The sequence below is a fragment of the Anolis carolinensis genome, chromosome 2 (assembly GCF_035594765.1).
Source record: "Anolis carolinensis isolate JA03-04 chromosome 2, rAnoCar3.1.pri, whole genome shotgun sequence".
NCBI classification, from domain to species: Eukaryota; Metazoa; Chordata; class Lepidosauria; order Squamata; family Dactyloidae; genus Anolis; species Anolis carolinensis.
The window spans coordinates 133,530,724-133,553,272 of NC_085842.1; the positions used below are offsets into that span (position 1 = coordinate 133,530,724).

General features: G+C 37.5%; 1 protein-coding gene across 3 annotated transcripts in view; it reads left to right on the forward strand.

Annotated features, from left to right (window-relative positions):
- tmem104 (transmembrane protein 104) overlaps positions 1-22,549 on the forward strand; it is a 105,157-nt gene that overhangs the window by 309 nt on the left and 82,299 nt on the right. For 2 of the 3 annotated variants that reach the window (XM_003217220.4, XM_008104482.3), the window contains exons 2-8: positions 281-388; positions 4,770-4,891; positions 8,351-8,432; positions 8,992-9,094; positions 9,635-9,715; positions 18,003-18,102; positions 18,893-19,001. In XM_003217220.4, the coding sequence (XP_003217268.1) occupies positions 344-388; positions 4,770-4,891; positions 8,351-8,432; positions 8,992-9,094; positions 9,635-9,715; positions 18,003-18,102; positions 18,893-19,001 (642 nt within the window). In that variant the 5' untranslated portion in view covers positions 281-343. The remainder of the gene's footprint in view (positions 1-280; positions 389-4,769; positions 4,892-8,350; positions 8,433-8,991; positions 9,095-9,634; positions 9,716-18,002; positions 18,103-18,892; positions 19,002-22,549) is intronic. The other variant, XM_008104483.3, reaches the window with a different exon arrangement.

The window sequence follows — 22,549 nt, forward strand, 5'->3', positions numbered from 1 at the left end:
TACATCTACATCAGGCCCGGCCAAACTTGGGCTCTCCCTCCAGGTGTTTCGGACTTCAACTCCCACCATTCCCAACAGCCTCAGGCCCTTTCCTTTCCCCCTCAGCCGCTTGAGGGGTTGAAATGCAAGCATTTGCTGGGATATGTTTATCTGTTAATTTTGAACGGAAGGCAAACAAATTTTACACAGCTGGACTTTCCCCAGTGCATGATGATGATCAATATCTAATATCTTGCATTAAAAGCTGCTGTTCTAAAAACAGTTCTCATATTTCTTTCAGGTTAGTGGTGGCAGGATCCAAAGGGAGTGATTTCTCTATGCCAGTTATTCCATCTCATTGAACATGGCTGGAGGAATCACTGATACAGGGGAGTTGTACTCTCCTTATGTGAGTATTAAGTATTTCTATTTTTGTGCTGCAGTTTTGTATTTGGCCAGATGTTTAAAAATTGTCCTCCTGTGTAACACATGTTTTGCTTGTTCCTGCTTGCCAAGATGAACATTTTATTGCTGAATGACTGGCTTGAACACTTCTGTGTTAAAATGTGTCAAGGGAGAAGTGTATTTGTTTGCTCTGTTCACCCACACATGCTCTAAAAATCTAAAGCCTTCTCAAGTTAATGCTTCTTGTTTCACTGAAAAAACAAACTCCTCTAACTTTTATATAATTTGCCATATTAACTTTGTGGGATAGTATATATATACAGTAGAGTCTCACTTATCCAAGCTAAACGGACCGGCAGAAGCTTGGATAAGCGAATATCTTGGATAATAAGGAGGGATTAAGGAAAAGCCTATTAAACATCAAATTAGGTTATGATTTTACAAATTAAGCACCAAAACATCATGTTATACAACAAATTTGACAGAAAAAGTTGTTCAATACGCAGTAATGTTATGTTGTAATTATTGTATTTACGAATTTAGCACCAAAATATCATATATTGAAAACATTGACTACAAAAATGGCTTGGATTATCCAGAGGCTTGGATAAGCGAGGCTTGGATAAGTGAGACTCTACTGTATATATATGCACACACACATACACACATACATTAGCCATAATATATAGAATTAAATATATGCCTTTATGTCACTAAAACAATGTCATTGGACAACGTGGCTTATGAGGGCAATAACATGACACACAATTATATGTGTAAGGAAAAAAGTTCAGAGATAAGAAGCAAAAGTAGGTAAGTAACTTGTGGGAGTAGGGTTACTAAATAGAAGTTAGGTTATATCTGGTAGTTGCCTCCTGAGACACAGAGAAGGGATTTTCATTTATTCCCCCCCCCCCCCCTTTGTCCCTTGTACTCTGCTCTAGAGGAGGCCACAGACCAAAGGGAGAATTTTGGAAGAACGAGGCTTCTGTGAATGAAAATATAGTGTTAAATATAACCTAAAATCTTAAAAGCATTTTTTGAACTGATTTGACTATGGCTTATGGGCAGCACCAGTGAAGCAGAGAGAATCTGACCATTTAAGCTTTCTAGATTAGAGACTTCCTGGGAATCGTATGTATATACTTCTGAACTATTCAGTAGAAGAGCAGAGTTTAAATGCAATGGAAAAGTCTACATTCTGTACATGTAATATTAGGAGGGTGGGTTTTTTGTTTTGTTTTGTGGTACTCCTTGGGAACAGGGTTTCCAGCTTGCGTATTTATGGAAGCATACATTTATGCTTCATACTGTAAAAATAAACTTTTGTTTGTTTCATAGGGTTTATACCACAGAAGTAAATGACAGTCATTATTTCTCACAATACAGGTTAACTAGCGCTTGTTTGAAATGCTTGGGACTGAAATGTTTTGATTTTTAAAAAAATGTTGGAATATTTGCATATACATAATGCGATCTTTTGGAGATGGGACCCACATCTAAACTGAGACTTTTTGAACTTTTCCCTCTCACAATTTTGCACAGTAAACAAAGTTTGTGTACACTGAACGACCATAAAGCAAATATGTTACCATCTCAGCCACCTATGTGGACCATATTTGATCATTTTGTGTTTCTGGTTACGGGATATTCAGCCTGTATCACAACATTACACCATAGTTTTACAGATTATATATTTCAAAATCGCACATGTGAGTTTGCAGGATATGTATTGTTAATTCATGGAGCAAGGATGTCAACCTTTCTTCTGTCATGTCTACTGTCATTTATTTGGAATTAATCTGTTGAGACTACATACTGGAAGTCTACAGAATTGGAATAAGTGGTAAATAGGGTCAGAGTGTCCCTCTGTTGCAGTCACCACAGAATGAAATACTATGAAGAAAGAGACTGAGAGATTTAATTTTTATCCATATTGGCCAAATATTGAAATTGAACATTTGCATAGAGCTTTTGAAGCTAGGAAGATGACAGTATATAGTTATAGTCACAGTTTAAGCATTCTTGAAATTGAGTATTTTCTTTAAAGTTCAAATGTAAAGGCACGGTTACTTGTAACCTATATTAGGTATTACCTAGCATCAGTTTGTTGTAGAATTCATTGAATAACTTTGCTCTAATAAATTTATTGTCCAAGAAGACAATGTTTTGTGCTGAACAGAATGTCTGCAAATGAATAAGTGTATAAAGAGAGAGTTTTCAATTATTTTAACAAGCTGGAATATTAGTTTTGGCAGATGCTAACATCTACAAGAATAGGTAAAATAATGTTACTTTAGTAACCTTTGTCTCCAGCTGTGATTTTCAGAGACCGTACTCTTTATATGCATGGCAGAAGCTAGATATATACTACTGTGAAAATGCTTCCAATGTGGAAGCTCGTAATTCTTGACATAAATTCAGTGTTAAAGCAGTCAGAACTGGCATTTAATATTCCGAATAAAATGAATATATAATAATAATAATAACTTAATTTTTGTACCCTGCCTCTATCTCCCTGAAGGAACTCGAGGCGGTTAACATGGGGCCAAGTCCAGGCAATTACAATAAAACAAAAAATATGTATACAAGACACGCGTCATAATCAAGTAAAATGCTTACAGAATAGCATACTAAAACAATAAAATAGTAACAATAAAATAATAAAACATTGTATAAAATAATAATTTTAAAAATAAAAACAGTACAAGAATTAAACGAGGGCGAACTGGGCCAAAGTGTGAGGAGTGGAAATTATAAAAACCCTGTGGGTTAGGGAGATAGCTAAAGTGCTGCATTTAGTGAGGAACTCGTGGTGAGGTGAACAATGAGGTTATTCTTGGCTGAGGAACAAAATAAAATGCATCAGAAAAACAGATTGACACTGAGACGGGGCCTGACATGGGGATTAATTATTAATTCTTCAAAAGCACCCAGGAAAAGCCAAGTTTTTAAACTTTTCCTGAAGGCTGACAGATTGGATGCTGCCTAATCTCCCTGGGGAATGAGTTTCAGAGCCAAAGGGCCACCATGGAGAAGGCCCTCTCTCTCGTCCCCACAAGCCACGCTTGTGACTGAGGCAGGAGCGAGAGGAGGGCCTTCCCCAAAGATCAAAGAGATCGAGCCGGTTCATAGGAGGAAATGCGATCACGAAGGTAAATGGGTCCTGAACTGTTCAGGGCTTTGTAGATGATCACTTGCACCTTGAATTGGGACTGGAAAATGGAGTTCCTTAAACAGACAGCCAATGGAGTTCCTTAAACAGAGGGGTTGACAGCTCCCTGTAATTCGCTCCAGACAGTATATGGCAAAAGAATGTAAATTTAAATCATTCTCCTACATGGGTTTCAGGCTTTTCCCAACCCTTGACACATAAGTCAATTGAAAATAAAGAAAGAAATAATGATGGAGCACTGCTCTCAAGAAAGTCTTCACAAGTAAAGTCCAAATAAAGTCCCAAGTAAAGTCTACAGGGGTTCCCGGGTATTTTTGTACCCTGTTTCGGGGAAAAAAATCCCCTTCTTCAGGAGTGGTATAATCAGCAACAATGAACTTAGTGCCTAATTGCTTACAAGAAATGACTCTGCTTGTGGTGTATCATTATTTTCTTCATTCTGTATACCGCAACATGACCAACTGTCTGTTTACTTCGTTTGGAAGATATTTTCATTGATTATGTATCCCTGAACCCCATATACATTGGAACCTATATCAAACTTAGATAACTTTTGTGTTAGAGCTGTTGCTCCTTTTCATTTTGTCTGGTACTACCAAATTGAGCTTTGTACGGGGAACTTTAATAATACTATATGCTGTCTGGACATTATATTTTCTTATATTTATAGACCATCTTGTGTTTGTGTAGAAGTATATGTGGAAACATAGGTTGCCTACCCTGATGGAGTCTGTGACTTTGTCCTAATGTAATGTGAGTTAATAGATATTTCTTTACCGATCTTCTGAAACTTCACAGTACCTCAGTTTAGATTGTTGATGTGAAGTTGTCGCCTTTTGCCCTTTTTGGATTGGCCACCTCATTCTGTCATGGGATTAAGCATCATGCTCTGAAGACTGGAGCGGCATTTTTCATTCTGACCCTCAGTAAGCTATACACCACTCCCTTTTTGTCAGAATTGGAAGTGATGTTGGAACTGGAAGTTATTTCTAATGGATTTTAGGGCAAGTTCTTCTTGCTGTTTGCCCTCAATAGTGCTAAATGTTTAATTTTACTAGTCCTGCTCCCCCATACTTCTCAGTTTTTTTAAACCCTACTCAGTAGATAGGATGGGGTCAATTGGACCCAGGAACTGAAAGGGCTGTGCAGTTTCCACACTGATCAAACACTTTAAATCCCTAGGTTTTTAATACAATGTTTGTAATTGCAGGTGGGCCTGGTTTACATGTTCAATCTAATAGTTGGGACAGGAGCTTTAACAATGCCAAAGGCCTTTGCTGCAGCTGGTTGGCTTGTCAGCCTCATCCTAATAATGTTCCTAGCATTTATGAGGTAAGATTGTGCTCTATATCTCTTCTATTAAAAAACAGCTAAGAACTTGCATTAGTCACAAGTAAAGCTAGTGTCAAAGTAATTCCGTTCTTGCAGGAACTTTCTTAATGTGATTTCATTAAGTAAGATGTTATAAGACATTTGCAGGTATTCTAGATGATATTCTTGTCTAATTCATTTATTGCATGAGAGATGGAGATAGATTAAATTGCACATATATTCCTACCCATTTGGCACACCATTCCTGAACACATAGCTGTAATGCACAAATAATGTGTTCACATGTGTGTCTACAATCTCATCACACACAGAGATTCCACTATAGGTAGGTCTATTGCCTATAGTCAGTATCCCAGACAAGTTATTAATATGGTTCTGTTCTTATTGCTGGTTATGTGTACACCATGTCTGTATGTTTATTTAATATATATCCTGTTCCTCTTTACAAAGAACATAGGGCAACTCACAAACAGATTCTTTGTAAGTTGCCTGATATTTAGCAGTACCAAAAACCAGGAATGGAAAGCATGCTCTTTGTGTAGGGTAGTATTCCAGATAAACATAGCATCCAATTGGGCCTAATGTCTGCCTAATGCAGAGATGGGGGAAATTGGCAGTCCAGAGTTTGTTGCAGTGCACCTTCTGTCAGACCAACCAACATAAGCAGGGATAGAGGACTAGAGATGCAGTATAGCAGGATTTCCTGGTTTGAAGGATAGCTGAAGTCAGTAGTTGACATGCCAATTTTAAATCACATGTATAACATGTTCTCCTCCATCAGTGTGTTGGCAAACTCCAGAAGTAAATAATTAAAGTGTGATTTCTCTGATAATAATGCAGATATGTATAGTTCTGATTCCCAATATGCTACCCTCAAAGTTAAAAGGAGAGACACAACCTTAGAGACTAATTTCTTCCCTGGGTTGTCTGTACCTTGCGGACATCTTGGATTGTGAAGGGGCTGGTTTACATCTCACATAGACTCACACATAAAATTTACAGGGCGGGTTGGATTCAAATGCAAATTCTTTTGAATAGTTTTCAGAAATAAAGGAAGCAAGAGTTTCTCCTTGTTACTGAGAACCTTTTTTTAAATAGCCCAAGAATGTAGGTGCAAGATGGAAAAGAAAAACACCAAGTGGAGAACTAAGTTAGCTTTTTCCTAATATTTAGTGTACCGCCTAAACCTTTGATGAAGTGTTAGCAACTGGAAATTAATACACTAAGTACTGTATTTCATTGTGTAATAGTGGCACCCCCCCCCTTTTGGGGGTCTTAGTTTTGGTCTTTAAAAATTCTTTGCATAATAGCCGTACCACTTGCCAGCACGCCTGCCCCGTGGAGCATCCTCCGTAGCTCTAAGGGGCAGATGTGCGGGTGGGTGAAGGAGCTAGAGCTAGGAGGCTTCACTTGGCCAGCCGAGAGAGGCCTCATAACTGCCAGGCGTGCAAATAGAGCTAGTAGGTCTCCTTTACCTGCGCAGCTCCATAGGCACCCCTTTTTTTCCCCATAACATAATAGTCACACCCCCTTTTTTGAAGGGGGAAGAAAGGGGAAAAGTATGACTATTATGCGATGAAATATAGTATAGTTATGGTAGTTCCACGGGAAAAGTATAGCTTTCAGTGATTGAGAGCAACATTTTCTGCTCATGCCTTTTCTTCCTGAGTTGAGAGTACTTAATCTTATAAATTAATTAGCATCTCCGGAAAGGACAGCATTACAGAAGTTTTGGTTCTTTTGGATGAAGGACATAACTCCTTACATTATCTGTGTCTAAATTTTTTTCTTTTGAGGTCTTATAAAAGACATTATTTCAGAAATGTGAAGTCTACATGTAACATTTCCTACCTGGTACTTTTATTTCTCTTCTTGTTCACTTCCTGATGCAGCAGGGATATTTTTTTTGTTTTTGTTTTTGTTTTTTTGCACTTCTGGCTTCCTAATAGCCTCCAGAGAATGATTGGCGCAGTAAAATAATGTGGAGAAAATCATTACCCAGGCTTCTGGAAGAACCTACTATGCTCTAATCCTAGCAAGACTAATTTCTTATTCAGACTTGATAAATGAGTTCAGCTTGATTTTCATTTTTGCTTGCAATGAGAGAAGGATCTTAAAAGGGCCATTTAACTGAGGTAGTGACAATTCAGTTTTAAGATCTACAAAGCAAACTGTAACGGTGAATGGGAATTACAGATGGATCACTGCTTTTAACCATTGCCCTGTTTTCAAACTTTTAAGAAAGTAATTGTGCCCAAGTGATTTGATTGTTAACACAGATGTAGCCCTTTCAATGTTGTGCATCAGTCATATCTCCCATCCAAGGATATAAATCAGGATTAGAGAATCTGATGCCCTCTCAATGTCATTGGACTGCAACTCCCATTATGACATGCTGCCAGAGCTTAATAGGAATTGGAGTTCAACTTCTGGAGGGCCACATGTTACACTGTATCATGACAAATTATAATCTCCCCATGATTGTGTATTATTATTATTATTATTGTTACTACTACTACTATGTAATTTCTGTGTTAGTAGATAACTATTACTACTACATGATGATTGTATTTATTTGTACCCTGCTTTTCTTTCTTTCTTTCTTGACACCGAAAGCAACTAAGATAACAAGATCAATGGTATAGTGAGGTATCTATGAAACATGCTTTATCTTAGGATTTCTGTTCAAATTAGGTTTAATTTTGTAGTTCTTTGAAGATTTGGGGGATAACATCTACTGAGATATCATGCAGTAGATATTCCATTCCAGCCAATAGAGGTGGCACAATTGTAATCTTATGATGTGGTTTTCTTCAGTTAATGTTTTCAGGAGACATTCTTGATGAGTTGTATTAATTTTTCTCCTTTTATTAATGATGCTGTTTGGGAGTTTTGCTCCAACTAACTCTGTTCAACTTTGCTATTAAGAGAGCAACTAGATATGATGGAGAGCAGGCAAATGTATGGCTCATGTGTCCCATGAATGACAGTGTCTGTAAGATTTGCATAAATAGGACCGTGCGAATGAGGAGAACTGAGCCTTCTTCACTTGCCCATCTTTCTGTATTCCATTGCTTCAGGTATTTTCCCCCATAGCCCATTTCATTTCCAGTATTGAAGTCATGAGGTTTCTATAGGCAGTCTGAAGGCATGCATACACACAAGCATAGGGGAGCTAAACTGGGAGGCAAAAATGAATTTTGAGGAAATACATCCTATGGGCTTGGGACCTCTATGGGTCTTTAGAGTGCCACTCCTGTATTTATCCATGAACAGGAAAGATAAGTGAAAAATGAAGTGGGCATATCCCAATGTGTCTAATGTAGTTTTTATCCTTAATACTTCTTATATTTTTCCCTTCAAAATATAATGATTTGTGGACTGAGTGGGTTGGGATGGCATATTGCAAATCATTTTTATTGTGCTTGTATAATTGGTATCTTAAATTTTTCTTGCTAGTTATATGACTACAACATTTGTAATTGAGGCCATGGCTTCAGCAAATGCTCATCTTCGCTGGAAAAGAATGGAAAAGCACAAGGTTTGTGTAGCATGTTCTAATTTGTTTTCTTATCTTGGTCTATTGCTAAGTTCCCGCTGTTTTATTCTGTTTTTCATTTTACATGTTTGGCTTTAAGAAATGGCAATAAATTCTTCACTGTCTCGGAAAACCTGTTTCATCACAAATTTACTCTTTTTTGCTATTGACATGGGAGCTGAGCCATATAATTAAAGATACAAAAACTACATAAGTATATTAGCTTGTAGAAGGAGAGATTTGGGACAAATCCAATTGTTAATCCCAACTACAGATGATTCAAAGAAATTATGGCACTTACATGCACCCCTATATTGAGAACAAGGTGGGATAAAAATAAAGTAAATACATGAAATAATAAAAACTTGAATGACTCATAACTTAGTAAAGGTTTCATTAGGTTTTTTTGTGCTGAAACTAGTACTATCAATAAGAAGTAGACCCTAGTCCCTTTTTCTAGCAAGTAACATCTGCTTTTTAGTGATTGACATCCTATTTCTTGTCTAATTTCTTCAATAATCCTAGATTTTGTATTGTTCACACTCATTTCTTGCTCTTTTAGGAAGATGACGAGGAAGAAGACTCTTCATCTGGAGTTTCTGATAGTGACATTCTTCTCCCAGATGGCTATGAACGGACAGAGACACGGCCTATCCTATCTATTCGTAAGTAACTAATTGATTCTTATTTCATTCTACTGTGTGAGAAATAGTGTGCAGTTTCCTAAAAGCTGGTATTTGATAAGGAGGGAAAACTTTAAAAGTTACTGCATGTTTTTCTTGCATCAGGCATAACAGATATACATGTCCACCCTGCAAGTATCGTTATTCTTAGAGGACTATAATTACAACTGTTTTTGTAACTCGAGGAAACACCAAACCACTGACATGCCCTATCTTCTTCATGGCCTCCTGTGGGGTCACAATTGTACAGCAATGCTCTATAGGGAACCTATGGGTTGTTGAGACTACATCATAAGTTATGATAATTATATTCCTGTTAATTAATGTACAAAACCTAATTGCACACATGCTCTTATTTGTTTTCCTTCATTGTACATGCATATATTAATATTGTCTGCTCTATTGTAATGAATTTATGCCACCTTCTCATACGCCTGGAAAAGGGGAAGGGAGAATGGGTCACAGCTTCACGACTCTCCCTTTGAGATAAGAGCTAAGAGTGTCTTTTCTTTTAATCTATAGAAAGACGAGAAGCACCTAATATTTTTGAAATCTCTGAAAGAGCAGAGATGGGTCAGATGGCTTCCCTATTCTTCAATAAAGGTAACTACCTCTAAGCCACAAGACATGGCTCCTGTTGGATATGTTGGTTTCCAATTGACTATGTGGTGTTAGTTTTCCTTCAGCCCAATCAGTTACATTTCCTTAACAGTGTTTAATGCTCTTCCTCAGAGCAACGACAGTTTCAAATGAATACATCATTTGTATGCAGCCTATTGTGCTACAGTATCAGTTTTAGAAACTAGAATATTACTGAAATGTTTCAAAGCGAAAAGTTGGCTTAAATCTAGCTGACCTGCTTCTGTGATAGGAAAGTATATACATTTTTTATCTGAAGGTCCTATATCTATTATCTTCTAATTTTGCCCAGAAAAAGAAAATTTAGAGTTAAAAGGAGTAATATCTAAGTTGCAGATCATGAACTTTGACTCTGGTTTCACATTAGACATAGGCGATACAATCAGCCCTCCACATTTGTGAGTTTGAGTTTTGTGGATTTGATTATTCACAGATTAAAATGTTCTCTTTAGGAATCTCTAGTTTTTTCAGTGTGGCTCTATGGTCAGCTTCAGATCAAAGGTGACCATAGAGTTGTGCAAGAGAACTAGAGATTTGTTCTGTGGGTAAAAAAGTGGGTTTTATGTGCTTTTTTTCCATTTCACAGAAGTCCTGTCTCCCTAACCCCAGTTAATGTGGAAGACTAACTATATATCTTTCACTAGTATTTATAAATGTAATGAAGAGTTTATACAATACATGTGATGATGTCAGGGTAGAATTCAAATGTAGATAGTGGATTTTTGATGAGGCTTGATTTATCTTAAAAGGACCATTTTAGAATTTAAAACCGACAGTAGACAGACTGTTGACAGCCAACTGACTGAGTGAATCTTCTGTAGTTAAATATCTTATTATTTTAAACAGTAGAAATTTTAATCATAAAATCATAGAATAGTAGAATTGGAAGAGATCTCATGGGCCATCCAGTCCAACCCCCTACCAAGAAGCAGGAAATCGCATTCAAAGCACCCCAACAGATGGCCATCCAGCTTCTGCTTAAAAGCCTCCAAAGAAGGAGCCTCCACCACAGTCCACTGCTGAATAGCTCTCACAGTGAGGAAGTTCTTCCTGATGTTCAGGTGGAAATTCCTTTCCTGTATTTTGAAGCCATTGTTCCGCGTCCTAGTCTGCAGGGCAGCAGAAAACAAGCTTGCTCCCTCCTCCCTATGACTTCCCTTCACATATTTGTACATGGCTATCATGTCTCCTCTCAGCCTTCTCTTCTGCAGGCTAAACATGCCCAGTTTTTTAAGCCGCTCCTCATAGGGTTGTTCTCCAGACCCTTGATCATTTTAGTCGCCCTCCTCTGGATGCTTTCCAGCTTGTCAACATCTCCCTTCAATTGCGGTGCCCAGAATGGGACACAGTATTCCAGGTGTGGTCTGACCAAGACAGAATAGAGGGGTAGCATGACTTCCCTGGATCTAGATGCTGTACCCCTATTTATGCCGGCCAGAATCCCGTTGGCCTTTTTAGCAGCTGCATCATTTTTTGGACTGATATATCCTTAATAAATAGTCTCTTTATAAGCTTCAGCACATAGGATGTGTTACATCCAGTTTTCTGAAGAAATAGCTTTGTTAGTCAGTTTCAGTATAAAAAGGAAACAAAGGAAAAGTCTTTTGGAGCATCTGAGGCTGACATTTATATTTTAGAAGGACCTCACTTCTTCCTCAGATGCATCCATTTGTAGTGGTGATGAAAATTAACTTCACCCAGTAGAGGGTGCTCAAATCATATATGTGAGTTCTGAACAAAAGCTGTTTCTTAAGAAACAAAACACAAAGCAAGATGCTAAATATTTTGTGATCTAGATAGGTACATCTCTATGTATGTTTTCCACCCTTTCCACTTACAAAGCAGTTTCACAGACTTGTGCCTGTCATAATGAAAACATGAGCACAAGTCAGTGAGAGGGAGAAGACTGAATCATAATTATAAGCTACGATGAAAGAAATGTTCCCTCAAAGCCAGGATTGTCCCTGACTCTGATTTCTACTGCTGAATTTGTAAAATGACACCTTGTCACTTCACAATTTTGAAAGGTTATGTTAGTTTCAGATGCACATTGTCAAACATGACATTTAATGAGAAGAGTATCAGAACATTTTTGAGAGAAGTGATTCAGTCTTACAAAGTTGTTAAATATTTATTTATTATTTATTAGGAAGTTTCTATATTGCCTTTCTCCGAGGACCCAAGGCGATTTACAACAACATCTGAACATGCAATATACATTTTAAACCATTAAAATAATCACTTATGTTTCCATTGAACATAACAGGTGTAGAACCATATAAAATTCCCAGGAAGATAAAATAATATTACTGTATACAGTTCCTAGGCACATGTAAGAGTTATGTAAATAAATCAGATTTGTCTGATCTATTATTGAGTTGTAATATGGATCTGAAAAAACTGGCTATGAATCTATCATATTTTTGATGTTTTTTCCTCCCCTTTGTCTCTCTGACATTTGATTTCTTGTCAAACTATCTAAATGATCAGCATAAACAAATTTGTATCATACAATCCAATATAAATGTGAGAATTTGGAATCCTTTTTGTGGATAAAGATATATTTGCCCTACCTTTAAGAGTTCATAGAAAAACTTGTCTATTGACTGCACATATCAGCAGACTACTTTAGTATAAGCACCGTATTATGCAGTGCTAGACTAGAGGTATTATTTGCACAGAGTCCTTTTCACCATATTCACTAGCAATATTTAGATCATTCTCTAGCTTACCAGGGATGTTCCTATTTGTTTTGTCTTGGTGGATGTTGTATGAGTACCAGAAATCAGACATCATAGTGTGTTCAGTTCTCTTATCTCATCTCTCACTGTAGAAAGCACCAGCCCTTGTGCATTTGAACTGTTTCAAAATTTCTGTTTGCTCAGTAAAGTGAAATTGGACCTTTCTTTTCTGCATATTGTGGCTTTATTTGAGCTTGAAACAAGGGTGTGAATCCTCAGTGTGTTAATATTCCATTTCAAAATAATACCTTTGTTGTTATGTTATGTTTGTTGTTATGGTGGAAAGATTTATGCCATGCTGTCAAAGAACCAGACTTTTAAAGTTTCGTGGGTTGTGGCTCTGTTGAATGGAAATGGATAGTGGCTCTGTTATTTATCCTTTTTAGAGTTATTGGCTTGTTAAAAGCAAAATCCTTGTTTTCTTAGCATTCTTTCCTCACTCCCTTGACTATCTTAACAATCTAACATTCTCTGGGTCTCGTTTTAGAAGTTAAGCTGTGGATAAATCTTTTACCTCTGACTTGACTGTTTTCTGTAGGGAATAGATTTGCAGCCATAACACTTTAGGCAGACAAGCTGGCAGGGGAGTATCAGGGAGTGCTCTGCATATCTCCAGTGAAGGGAAGCAGAGCTGGGTGCTGTTCCGTATGAAGGATCCAGGAGTCATTTATTGTAGTAATGGATTCCAGGCACATGCATCACGTACCATCCTTGTAGGAAGTCATTGATCTTCCTGTTTTGTGTCCAGTAATGAAAGTATTGATTGATGAAGGTCGGTGGCAGTTTATAAAACAGAGCTGAGGCTAATGTCCCTCTGTCGGTAGGAAAGGCGGGCATCGGCGGGGGTTGGAATCTCACCTGAAACCCTTTGTTTATTTTAAAGTTCAACCTTAGACTCCTGTTAGTCCTGAGCAAGTAGCAGGAAGAGCTGGAGATGTTGTAAGGAGTAATAGAAAAACTGGCTGGAAAGCTAAGGTTTCAAGTTAAGAGGGCTTAAAATAGCATGCTCTTCTTGGACTTTCTGTCTTTAATAAATACCTTGAGTTGCTATGATTAAGGCATTGACACTCGGTTTGGATCCTAGGAAATGAAAGAGGTTCATGTGAATAACAGCACATCCAACCTCATTATTTTCTGCTCAAGGACCTGGCTTATTGCCAACTTGACTGTAAATGCTTTTTTGGAAGCAAGTATTTCAAACACATATACTCCAGGCTGAAGTTAAGTGACCTAACTGTGCGGATCCTTTGCTCTAATGGCGAAATAGTAACAATAAATGATAGTGATTTTTCTACAGCCTTCTCAAATACCTCATCCTTTATTTTATCAATTTAAAGGACATAATTTGGACACTAATTAATGCCATTTTTGGGAAGTGGTGCTCTTGAGTAGCTGAGACTGTAGAAAAGCATTTGTGAAGAGTTTTTTTTTCTTTGCAAGTTGTAGTGAATACTTGCATTCTTTATAGTTATTTTCTTTGCTCTGGTCACAGACATATTGAGAACTGGTCTGCATTGTTCTTTTTGGTTCTTATTTTATACGTAGAATGTTAACACATGTCTTAGAAGAGCTGTGACACTGTAATACAGGCAGATTAGGGGCCATGAGATGCACTGCATAGGTAGTTTATATATTTCACCACAATCAAACATGTTTCAAACATCACAAATTAATTCAGAATCTACAAATGGCAAGCAAATAAATAAGTAAACAAATAAATCACAAAATGATGTTTTTCCATGAGTTGTAAAATCTAAATGACTATATAGACCAATTCTCAATATGCTATGAAACACAATTATGCGGGAGGGGGTATACTTCTGCTCTGCTTGCTAAGCTTAAAATGTTTTGCAGCACAATATGTTACCATAGTAGCTGAAGTCTGTTGAGAAGTAGAGTTGCTAGTGTCTAATTGGAAGACAAATGATAAAATGCTAGCTTGGTTATAAGATTGGTAATATTTTTGTGGAGCTTCATTATATTTTACTTTCACAGCACAATCAAATTTTCTCCTTTATATGAAACAGTTTATGTTTATTTCTATCTCTTTCTTTCCATTTAAAATGAAATCTTTTTGGTTTCATTTCTTTAGAGTCAGGCATCTCTTTATCTCTATTGATTTCTGCTCATGAGAGCAGAGTTTGTTTGCCTTCTAGTAATCCATTCTGTCAGTAAAATTGTGGATTCTCTTCCTCTGCCTTCTGCCACTTCATGTCTTCTGGAAAAAAGGCATGTTTTTTCTTATCATATCATGTTTCCCCGAATATAGGCCATCCCCTGAAAATAAGACCTAGTAGAGGTTTGGGGGAATTACCCCCTCTCCCCCACCAGTCTCCAGATCCAGCTTGCCAGCTTTGAACTGGATTATCTGGCAGTGTAGACTCATACCATCCAGGCCAAAGCAGATCATCTGGAGTCAGAAACCTGGATTCTGTGACAGTTTAGACCAGACCTGGGCCAACTTAAGCCCTCCAGGTGTTTTGGACTCCAACTCTCACAATTTCTAACAGCCAGTAGCCTGTTAGGAATTGTGGGAATTGAAGTCCAAAACACCTGGAGGGCCGAAATTGGCCCAGGCCTGGTTTAGACTCATCATCCAGCAGCTAATCTAGATCCAGAAACCTGGATTCTATGACAGTTTAGACTGATATCATATCATCCACTTCAAAGCAGATAATCTGGATTCAGAAACCTGGTTTCTATGACAGTTTAGACCAGGGGTCCCCAAACTAAGGCCCGGGGCCACATGCAGCCCATCGAAGCCATTTATCCGGCTCCAATGGCAGCGGCTCCCTCCTCCTCCGCCAAGGAAAGTGCATGTGGCATGAAGGAGGAGGGAAATGAGCATGCCTTTGCCACCTCCTCCCTCTCCTGGTGCGAGCCTTCCAAAGCTTGGCTTCTTTATAATGGTATTTTAATTATTATTTAATTAATTATTAATTATTAAGGGGTACTTTGCTAGTGCTTTTGGTGCACAAAGGCAGAAGGGGGTTGGACTAAATGGCCCAAGAGATCTCTTCCAACCCTCTTTATTATTATTATTATTATTATTATTATTATTATTATTATTATTGACAGAAGGACACAGTATAACACAGCAAACAAGATCTATATGCTGGATTTCATATCACAAACTCAGAAGTCAAACACTTCCCAAGCATTTAGGACTGTGATATATATATCACACACACACAGTAGAGTCTCACTTATCCAAGCTAAAGCTTGGATAAGCGAATATCTTGGATAATAAGGAGGGATTAAGGAAAAGCCTATTAAACATCAAATTAGGTTATGATTTTACAAATTAAGCACCAAAACATCATGTTATACAACAAATTTGACAGAAAAAGCAGTTCAATACGCAGTAATGCTATGTTGTAATTACTGTATTTACGAATTTAGCACCAAAATATCACGATATATGGAAAACATTAACTACAAAAATGACTTGGATAATCCAGAAACTTGGATAAGCGAGGCTTGGATAAGTGAGACTCTACTGTAGTTACAAGAAATTCTTCATAGGATTCACAGTTTCTCTGGTTATGCTGGTTTGTGATGACAACTCTGTACAGTATATAATAAATGTTCATTTTTGTTCAACAATAAATGTGAGTTCTTCTTCATAAAAAAAATAAGACATCCCCTGAAAATAAGACTTAGCACATCTTTGGGAGCAAAAATTAATATAAGACAATGTCTTATTTTTGGGGAAACAGGGTATGTAAATATGCAAATCTTATGGGACTGGAATTCCACCCAGTTTTGAAATGGAGTTACTGCTAAGTGATTTCATCTCCAGTAGATTGTGGGTTTGAAAACCTGGAATGCTAAGCAGCCAGAGGGCCGAAAGAAGCACAAATGGATATGAAGGCAAGAACAGAAGTCTTTAATTCTCAATATCCAGAAAGGATATCAGTAGAGCTAGCATTCAAAGTACTGATGTACCCCAACTGTGAACACATGGGTTATTTATAGTAGTACAGAACAGTTTGAAATTGCTATTCTGGTTTCCCATTGGTCTTAGAGGGTGCTGGCTAGGAACCACAGCTTCATTGGAGGAAGCATGAATCTGCTTCTGCCTCTGAACCAGCCAGAGGTGAGTGAGGCAGGAAATTTAATCGATTGTCATTGCTCATTTTGATGTTTGTATCTGTTGTGAGTCATAGAAACTGGGTGAATCTGGCTGGAATGCTATTTGATAAGTGTTTGATAGGTTCTGTGAATGCGATTTCCTGCTTCTTAGCAGGGGGTTGGACTGGATGGCCCATGTGGTCTCTTCCAACTCTACTATTCTATGATTCTATGATTCTGATGGGGCAATGCCATCTAGACAAAGGAGGTGCTGGCCAGTTGACAAAAGGCACAGTTAAATACAATGGAGGATTCCCAGAGGGTGGCTGGATAGGTGTTATAGATGAAGCAAGTTCCTAGGAAGAGGACAAACGAGGGCATTGGGCATCCTCTGTGACTACTGGTTTGCTTCATTATTAGGTGATTGTGATGATTTGGGGCTTTGTTCCATGGATTCCAAGATGTGGTGAAGCACATTACAATGAGATTCATGAAAGGTTACTTTGCAGGCAAAGAGAAAAAAAATCCAATGTGCTGGCTGTATTATCCATAGATAATAATTTTTAATATAAATTTTTATTTACATACATTAATAGCTTACAGTATAAACAGAACACACAGATAATAATTAATATATTGTATATAATTCATTTTATTGGGTGGGGGTTGATTTCTTGATACTACTACTAAAGGATCTATATACTTAATACAGATGCAGATCATAGCAGTCTACAGAACAGAAACTGGGTGATTTCGTAGCTTATGCTTGTTCATTGTTGTGCTATATTGTCAATGCATAATCATCCCTTCACATTCACTGGAGTTGCAGGATCCCCACGAAAATGAAAAACCACCAATAAAAAATGCTCCAGAAATCTTTAGGTCATCCAGCACAATTCCATGGCCAACTTCTGCCAGAGGTTGCACTGGAGGGCCCAGAAATTCCTAGAGAGAGAAAAAACCCTGCAAAATGTGGAAGGCCAACCATATTACTTGGCAATGCAGCCATATAACTAAATTGCCTTAGTACATTTGTGAAGCCAGATTACTCAGACCCAGAGGACCCACTGTTTACCCATAGAGCATCCTGATTTCTATATCTCATAAATTAAGACAGATCAGATGTATCTTTATAATGCAGGCTGAGTCTGCTTACCATGGTTTTTTGTTTACAGTTGTAGACTTGAGAAGATTTCATTGATCACAATAACTGAGCTATATAGGATAGCATGTAAGACTTTAAGATTCTTCATAAGTTACTATAATTTTGCCATATGTGGATAAACCTCTTCTGTGCAAGCTTTTTGGCCTTTTTGTTAAACTTCCAATTCTACCAGTTTTAATAAAGTAGGCTGTCATTTTTTGGTATAAAGTGCAAAAAGTTTCAGGAATATACTGATCTAGCCTAATGCATCTAATGTTTCCTTTCTTTGCAGTGGGAGTCAATTTGTTTTATTTCTGTATAATCATTTACCTCTATGGTGATCTGGCAATATATGCGGCTGCTGTTCCAGTTTCACTTATGCAGGTGACCTGGTGAGTGTACTTTTGATGACAACATTTTGTGAAACATCTTGCTGGAATGTTGGATAATGACTTCATTATTTCACATTCATAGCTCTCACTGAAGCCTGGTTCCTAGCCTGTATGTAAATAGTTTCCACTGTATTTTTCAAATGTATTTCCCAAAGCTAGTGTTCCAATCTAATTTAGCTTTGCTTAGTACAGTGTTAAATCAGTCTAAAGACTGATTTCAGCTTTGCCTCTTTGTAGCACAGCAATATTTACCCTGTTAATCATTTAGAGTACTTTATTAAAAGATATCCCTGATTAGCTAGTGAAAAAAGTGCTTATGCCACCTTGGAGAAGACACCACTGCTTTTTTGCACTGATATGTCTTCCTGTTCTAAGAGGGTAGTTTGATGCAACATATATGTACATCATCAAAAAACAAAGTAGGCTTTTGTTCAGAAATATTGTGTCTTCTAAAACAAACTAATACAGATTTAACCAATTGAAGCAATTTGATTAAATGACTAATATTGCTCCCATAAATTTAGCTTAGATGAATGATTATTTCCCCTCTAATGTTGCTGTTGAATATGTCTTTTAAATAGTTCCAGAAAAGTACAATTTTAGATTATATTATCATTTTTTTAAAAAAACAAACAAACCCTGCTATTTTCTAATACCCAAAACCATTTCTTTCTCACCAAGCCTTTTTTCTGAACCCAAAATGAGAATTTAGAAGTTTGAATGAAAAATCTTCTCATATTGTCAGAGGTATATTAATTGTAGTCTGGTATGTTTTTCTCCCCTTTTTCAGCAGCAGTAACGTCAATCATTCATGCAGTGTTGAAGATAGTACGAAGTACAATGATACAGACAAGTGCTGGGGACGAATTAGAAGGATTGATGCTTACAGAATTTATCTGGTGAGTATCTTCAACCAAGACAATTAAATTGATATTAATGCCTCCTTCTTTTAAAAAGACTACAATGAATAGAAAACTGTAACTTGGTAGTCAATTCAGCTAAAAGTAAATTATTGATATCAGTTATGGTATCACAGAATGTAAACTGCTCAGAGTGGGTTCACACTGCAGTTGTAGGCATCATGTGAACAGCTTTCAGTTGGCTGCTGTTGTACATTTCGCTTGTTTTATTGTTTTATGTTATAATAAGCAGTTCTTCAAAGCCAAAATGTTTGTATTGCCAGGGAAGTGATATAGGTCTTATAAAGGCTTTATTATATCTCATGAATGTATCTTCTTATATTGTAAAAATATGTGCATGGAAAAGGGTGGTTGGATGCTGTGTACAAGAATACATTACCATTTAAGAAGGACAACCTTTTTCTGTAGTTGGCTTTCTAACAAATGCCCTTTTATCAAGACAACATTGTCTCCATTGGTCACATTCTCTCTAATGCGTATAGATGGAAGACTACTATGTGAGGATTTTTCTCTTGACTCTGTTACTTATATGTGTGTGCTAATTTTTGGAATTCTTAAGATTTTTTTCTGTTATGGGAGTGTTGTAGTTGTGTCCTGACAGGGAGAGATATCATAAAATGCTTCTGTCTAGAATTTGCTACTTGGTAACATTTGTTACTTAATAGCACCCAAATATATACAGATTGATTCCAAGTAAGAAACAGGGGAAACAAATAATACTCAACTTTGTGAATTGTTAAATAAATATTGTTGCTGAGGGCTGATACAAGCACAAGCAGTAGTGGACTAGCTAGGGTGTCAGCTTGCCCAATGGCAAGTGGGCCCCTTACACATTAGAAAATATGTTTAAAGTAGTAATGACCTTTTAGTAGCTTGAAAATATAATAAAGGTTCTGTATTATTACTATGTGAAACTATAACTTGCATTGTATTACCATTTTAATGATTTTAATTATATCTTTTTCCACTCACCTGTTTTAAATTTGTATTTATTTCTTTAAAAATTGAGTGGTTGCCCTCCCACCCTATGGTCTGATTCATTCTGTATGGCCTATAATGTTAGAGATGAACATGGTCATACAATGGTACACTGGTGAACTCATGCCAGAATAGATACGTATGGAGGTGATTAGAGAAGATGTTGTGATCCGTGCAAAAGCTGAGGAACAGATTGTGACTAACTGAGTGACATAGTTGTAGGTGGACCCCCTTTTCAATAAAAATATTGACAACCAATATTTTTTTACACTGTCTATTACTGAGCCATGGGTAAATGATAAGGAGAAAATTACCTGGTGCATTGTACTCTGTTTTTACCTGAGGGCACACTTGTGTGTGTTTGTGTTAGTTCATTTCCCTGAGCAGCACATCCTTTCCCCCTTTCTAGCAATAATAATAATGCTGAAGCAGGAGCTGGGTCTTAGGAATATTAGCAAATGTCACAACCTGGTTAATTATTTAAAAGAAATATTATTGCTTTATTAAACTGCATCTAGGTCTGCTTCTTCAAAATTTCCTGCATGATTGAAGATTTTCTAACAGAATTTCCATAACTCTGAGCCACCAGAAGAAACATGACAGAAAAGGCATTCAGGCATTAATTACTGCCTGCACCCTCTAGATATTGTACCAATAATTCATGAAAATTATTATAAGGGGAGGAGACTGAAATAGGAGTAGATTTTTGCTCCGTGTAAGACAAGTTATGTGGTTTTATTTGCTTTGTCTTTGCTTTGTTTTGATGGGTATTTCATAGTTTTTCTGTCTTTTGCCTTTCTAAGCCAGTTTCACCATTATTACAGAGTCATGAGTAACTCTTATCTTCTAAATAGCTTCTATTGCATTGTTAAATGAACATGGAAGAGTTGATAAAATTGCACAGATCAGTAACAACACCTTACCCATCATTGTCTGCCATTACTTTGCCGCATAGCTTTGAGTTCTCAGAATTGCTAACCTCTAGCCAACCACTTTGATGTGTGATCAGATTGGGGGCAAAATATGGGCTTGCACTTTCCCTGGCTGCTTCATTTTTCACAGCAAATTGGAGTGAACCATAAAATCAAAGCAGTCCTGTGTTTCTTTGAAAGTTAGATTCCTTTTACCCCAAATACAACACTAAAGAAATGAAAATTCCCCCTTTTTTTACTGAGCGTTATACCAGGACCTTTTCTGTTAATTTTTCTCTCTCCTCACTCTCTGTTACTTGTTTCGTGTGTCATACCTAACATTTAGATTTTAAAAAGAGCAGGAACTCCCTTGCTCTTTAATTTTCTAAGCCACTTGAGATATCTTTTTGTCTAAAGGATGAGATATAAATGCTTTAAAGAAATTAGTAAACCTTTATCCAGAACCTATGGTAAGGAAAGGTCCCAGGTTCAAACCCCGGGAGCAGCCGCTGTTAGCTCCAGCTTCTGCCAACCTAACAGTTCGAAAACATGCTAATGTGAGTAGATCACAGGATCTCTGGTAGGAAGGTAACGGTGCTCCATGCAGTCATGCTGGCCACATGACCTTGGAGGTGTCTACGGACAACGCCGGCTCTTCGGCTTAGAAATGGAGATGAGCACCAACCTCCAGAGTCAGACATGACTGGACTTAATGTCAGGGGAAACCTTTACCTTATGGTAAGGAAAAATAGATGCTGCAAAGGGCAGGGAAGATGAGACTTTATTAGCGAAATGATTTGATAAAGAAGACTGAAGCGAGAAGTGGTGCAATGAATTGGATGATTAAAAGGGATTGATTCAATATGGGAGGTGAGATCCAGAGGGTCTATTGGTGGATCACTGTCCAGAGGTGGAAACAGGAGAGGACAGTTCTCTGCAACATAACCCCCTCCCTCAGGTGTGCTCTCATTCTTGCTGTAGAGGGCTAGAAAAACACATGCAGCAGGATTTTGAGCAGTATTGGAGGACAGCAGGAAAAGGGGGGAAAGACTCACTGTGCTAGTGTACATGTTATTGGGTTTAAGCCACTAATTTGAAAAACTGTTAGCTGAGTCATTCATTGTTGGTTTGTAGTAGTAGCAGCAGCAACACTTTTTTATTATAAGAAATTTATATTGAAGCTCGCAGAGATGTTGTCTGCAATCACAGAATTCCTTTTCGATAGTGTGAATGGACTGGATTTTTTTTGTTTCTAAAATATCAGCCAGGTTTCTAGGAAGGTCTGGCTGCAGTTGTTCGGAAATTATAAAGTGCCTTCACACCTTCCCTCCCTCCCCCCTCCTCCTCCTTTTCTGCCTTCCTTCCTTCCTTCCTTCCTTCCTGCCTGCCTGCCTGCCTGCCTGCCTGCCTGCCTGCTTTCCTTCTTTCCTTCCTTCCTTGATGAATTTGGTAGCCTCGGAATCAAGCATATTGAGTACTTTGACCAGAAATGGAGAGGATATGCTGAGGGACTTTGAGTTTAAAGCAGATCCTATAATTCATCTGTCATTTTATGTATGGATAGATTTGTTTTGAAAAGAACCATTCTGACTAGTTATTATGTATTCTGCACTATTGGGTTTTCCTTCAGAACATGGT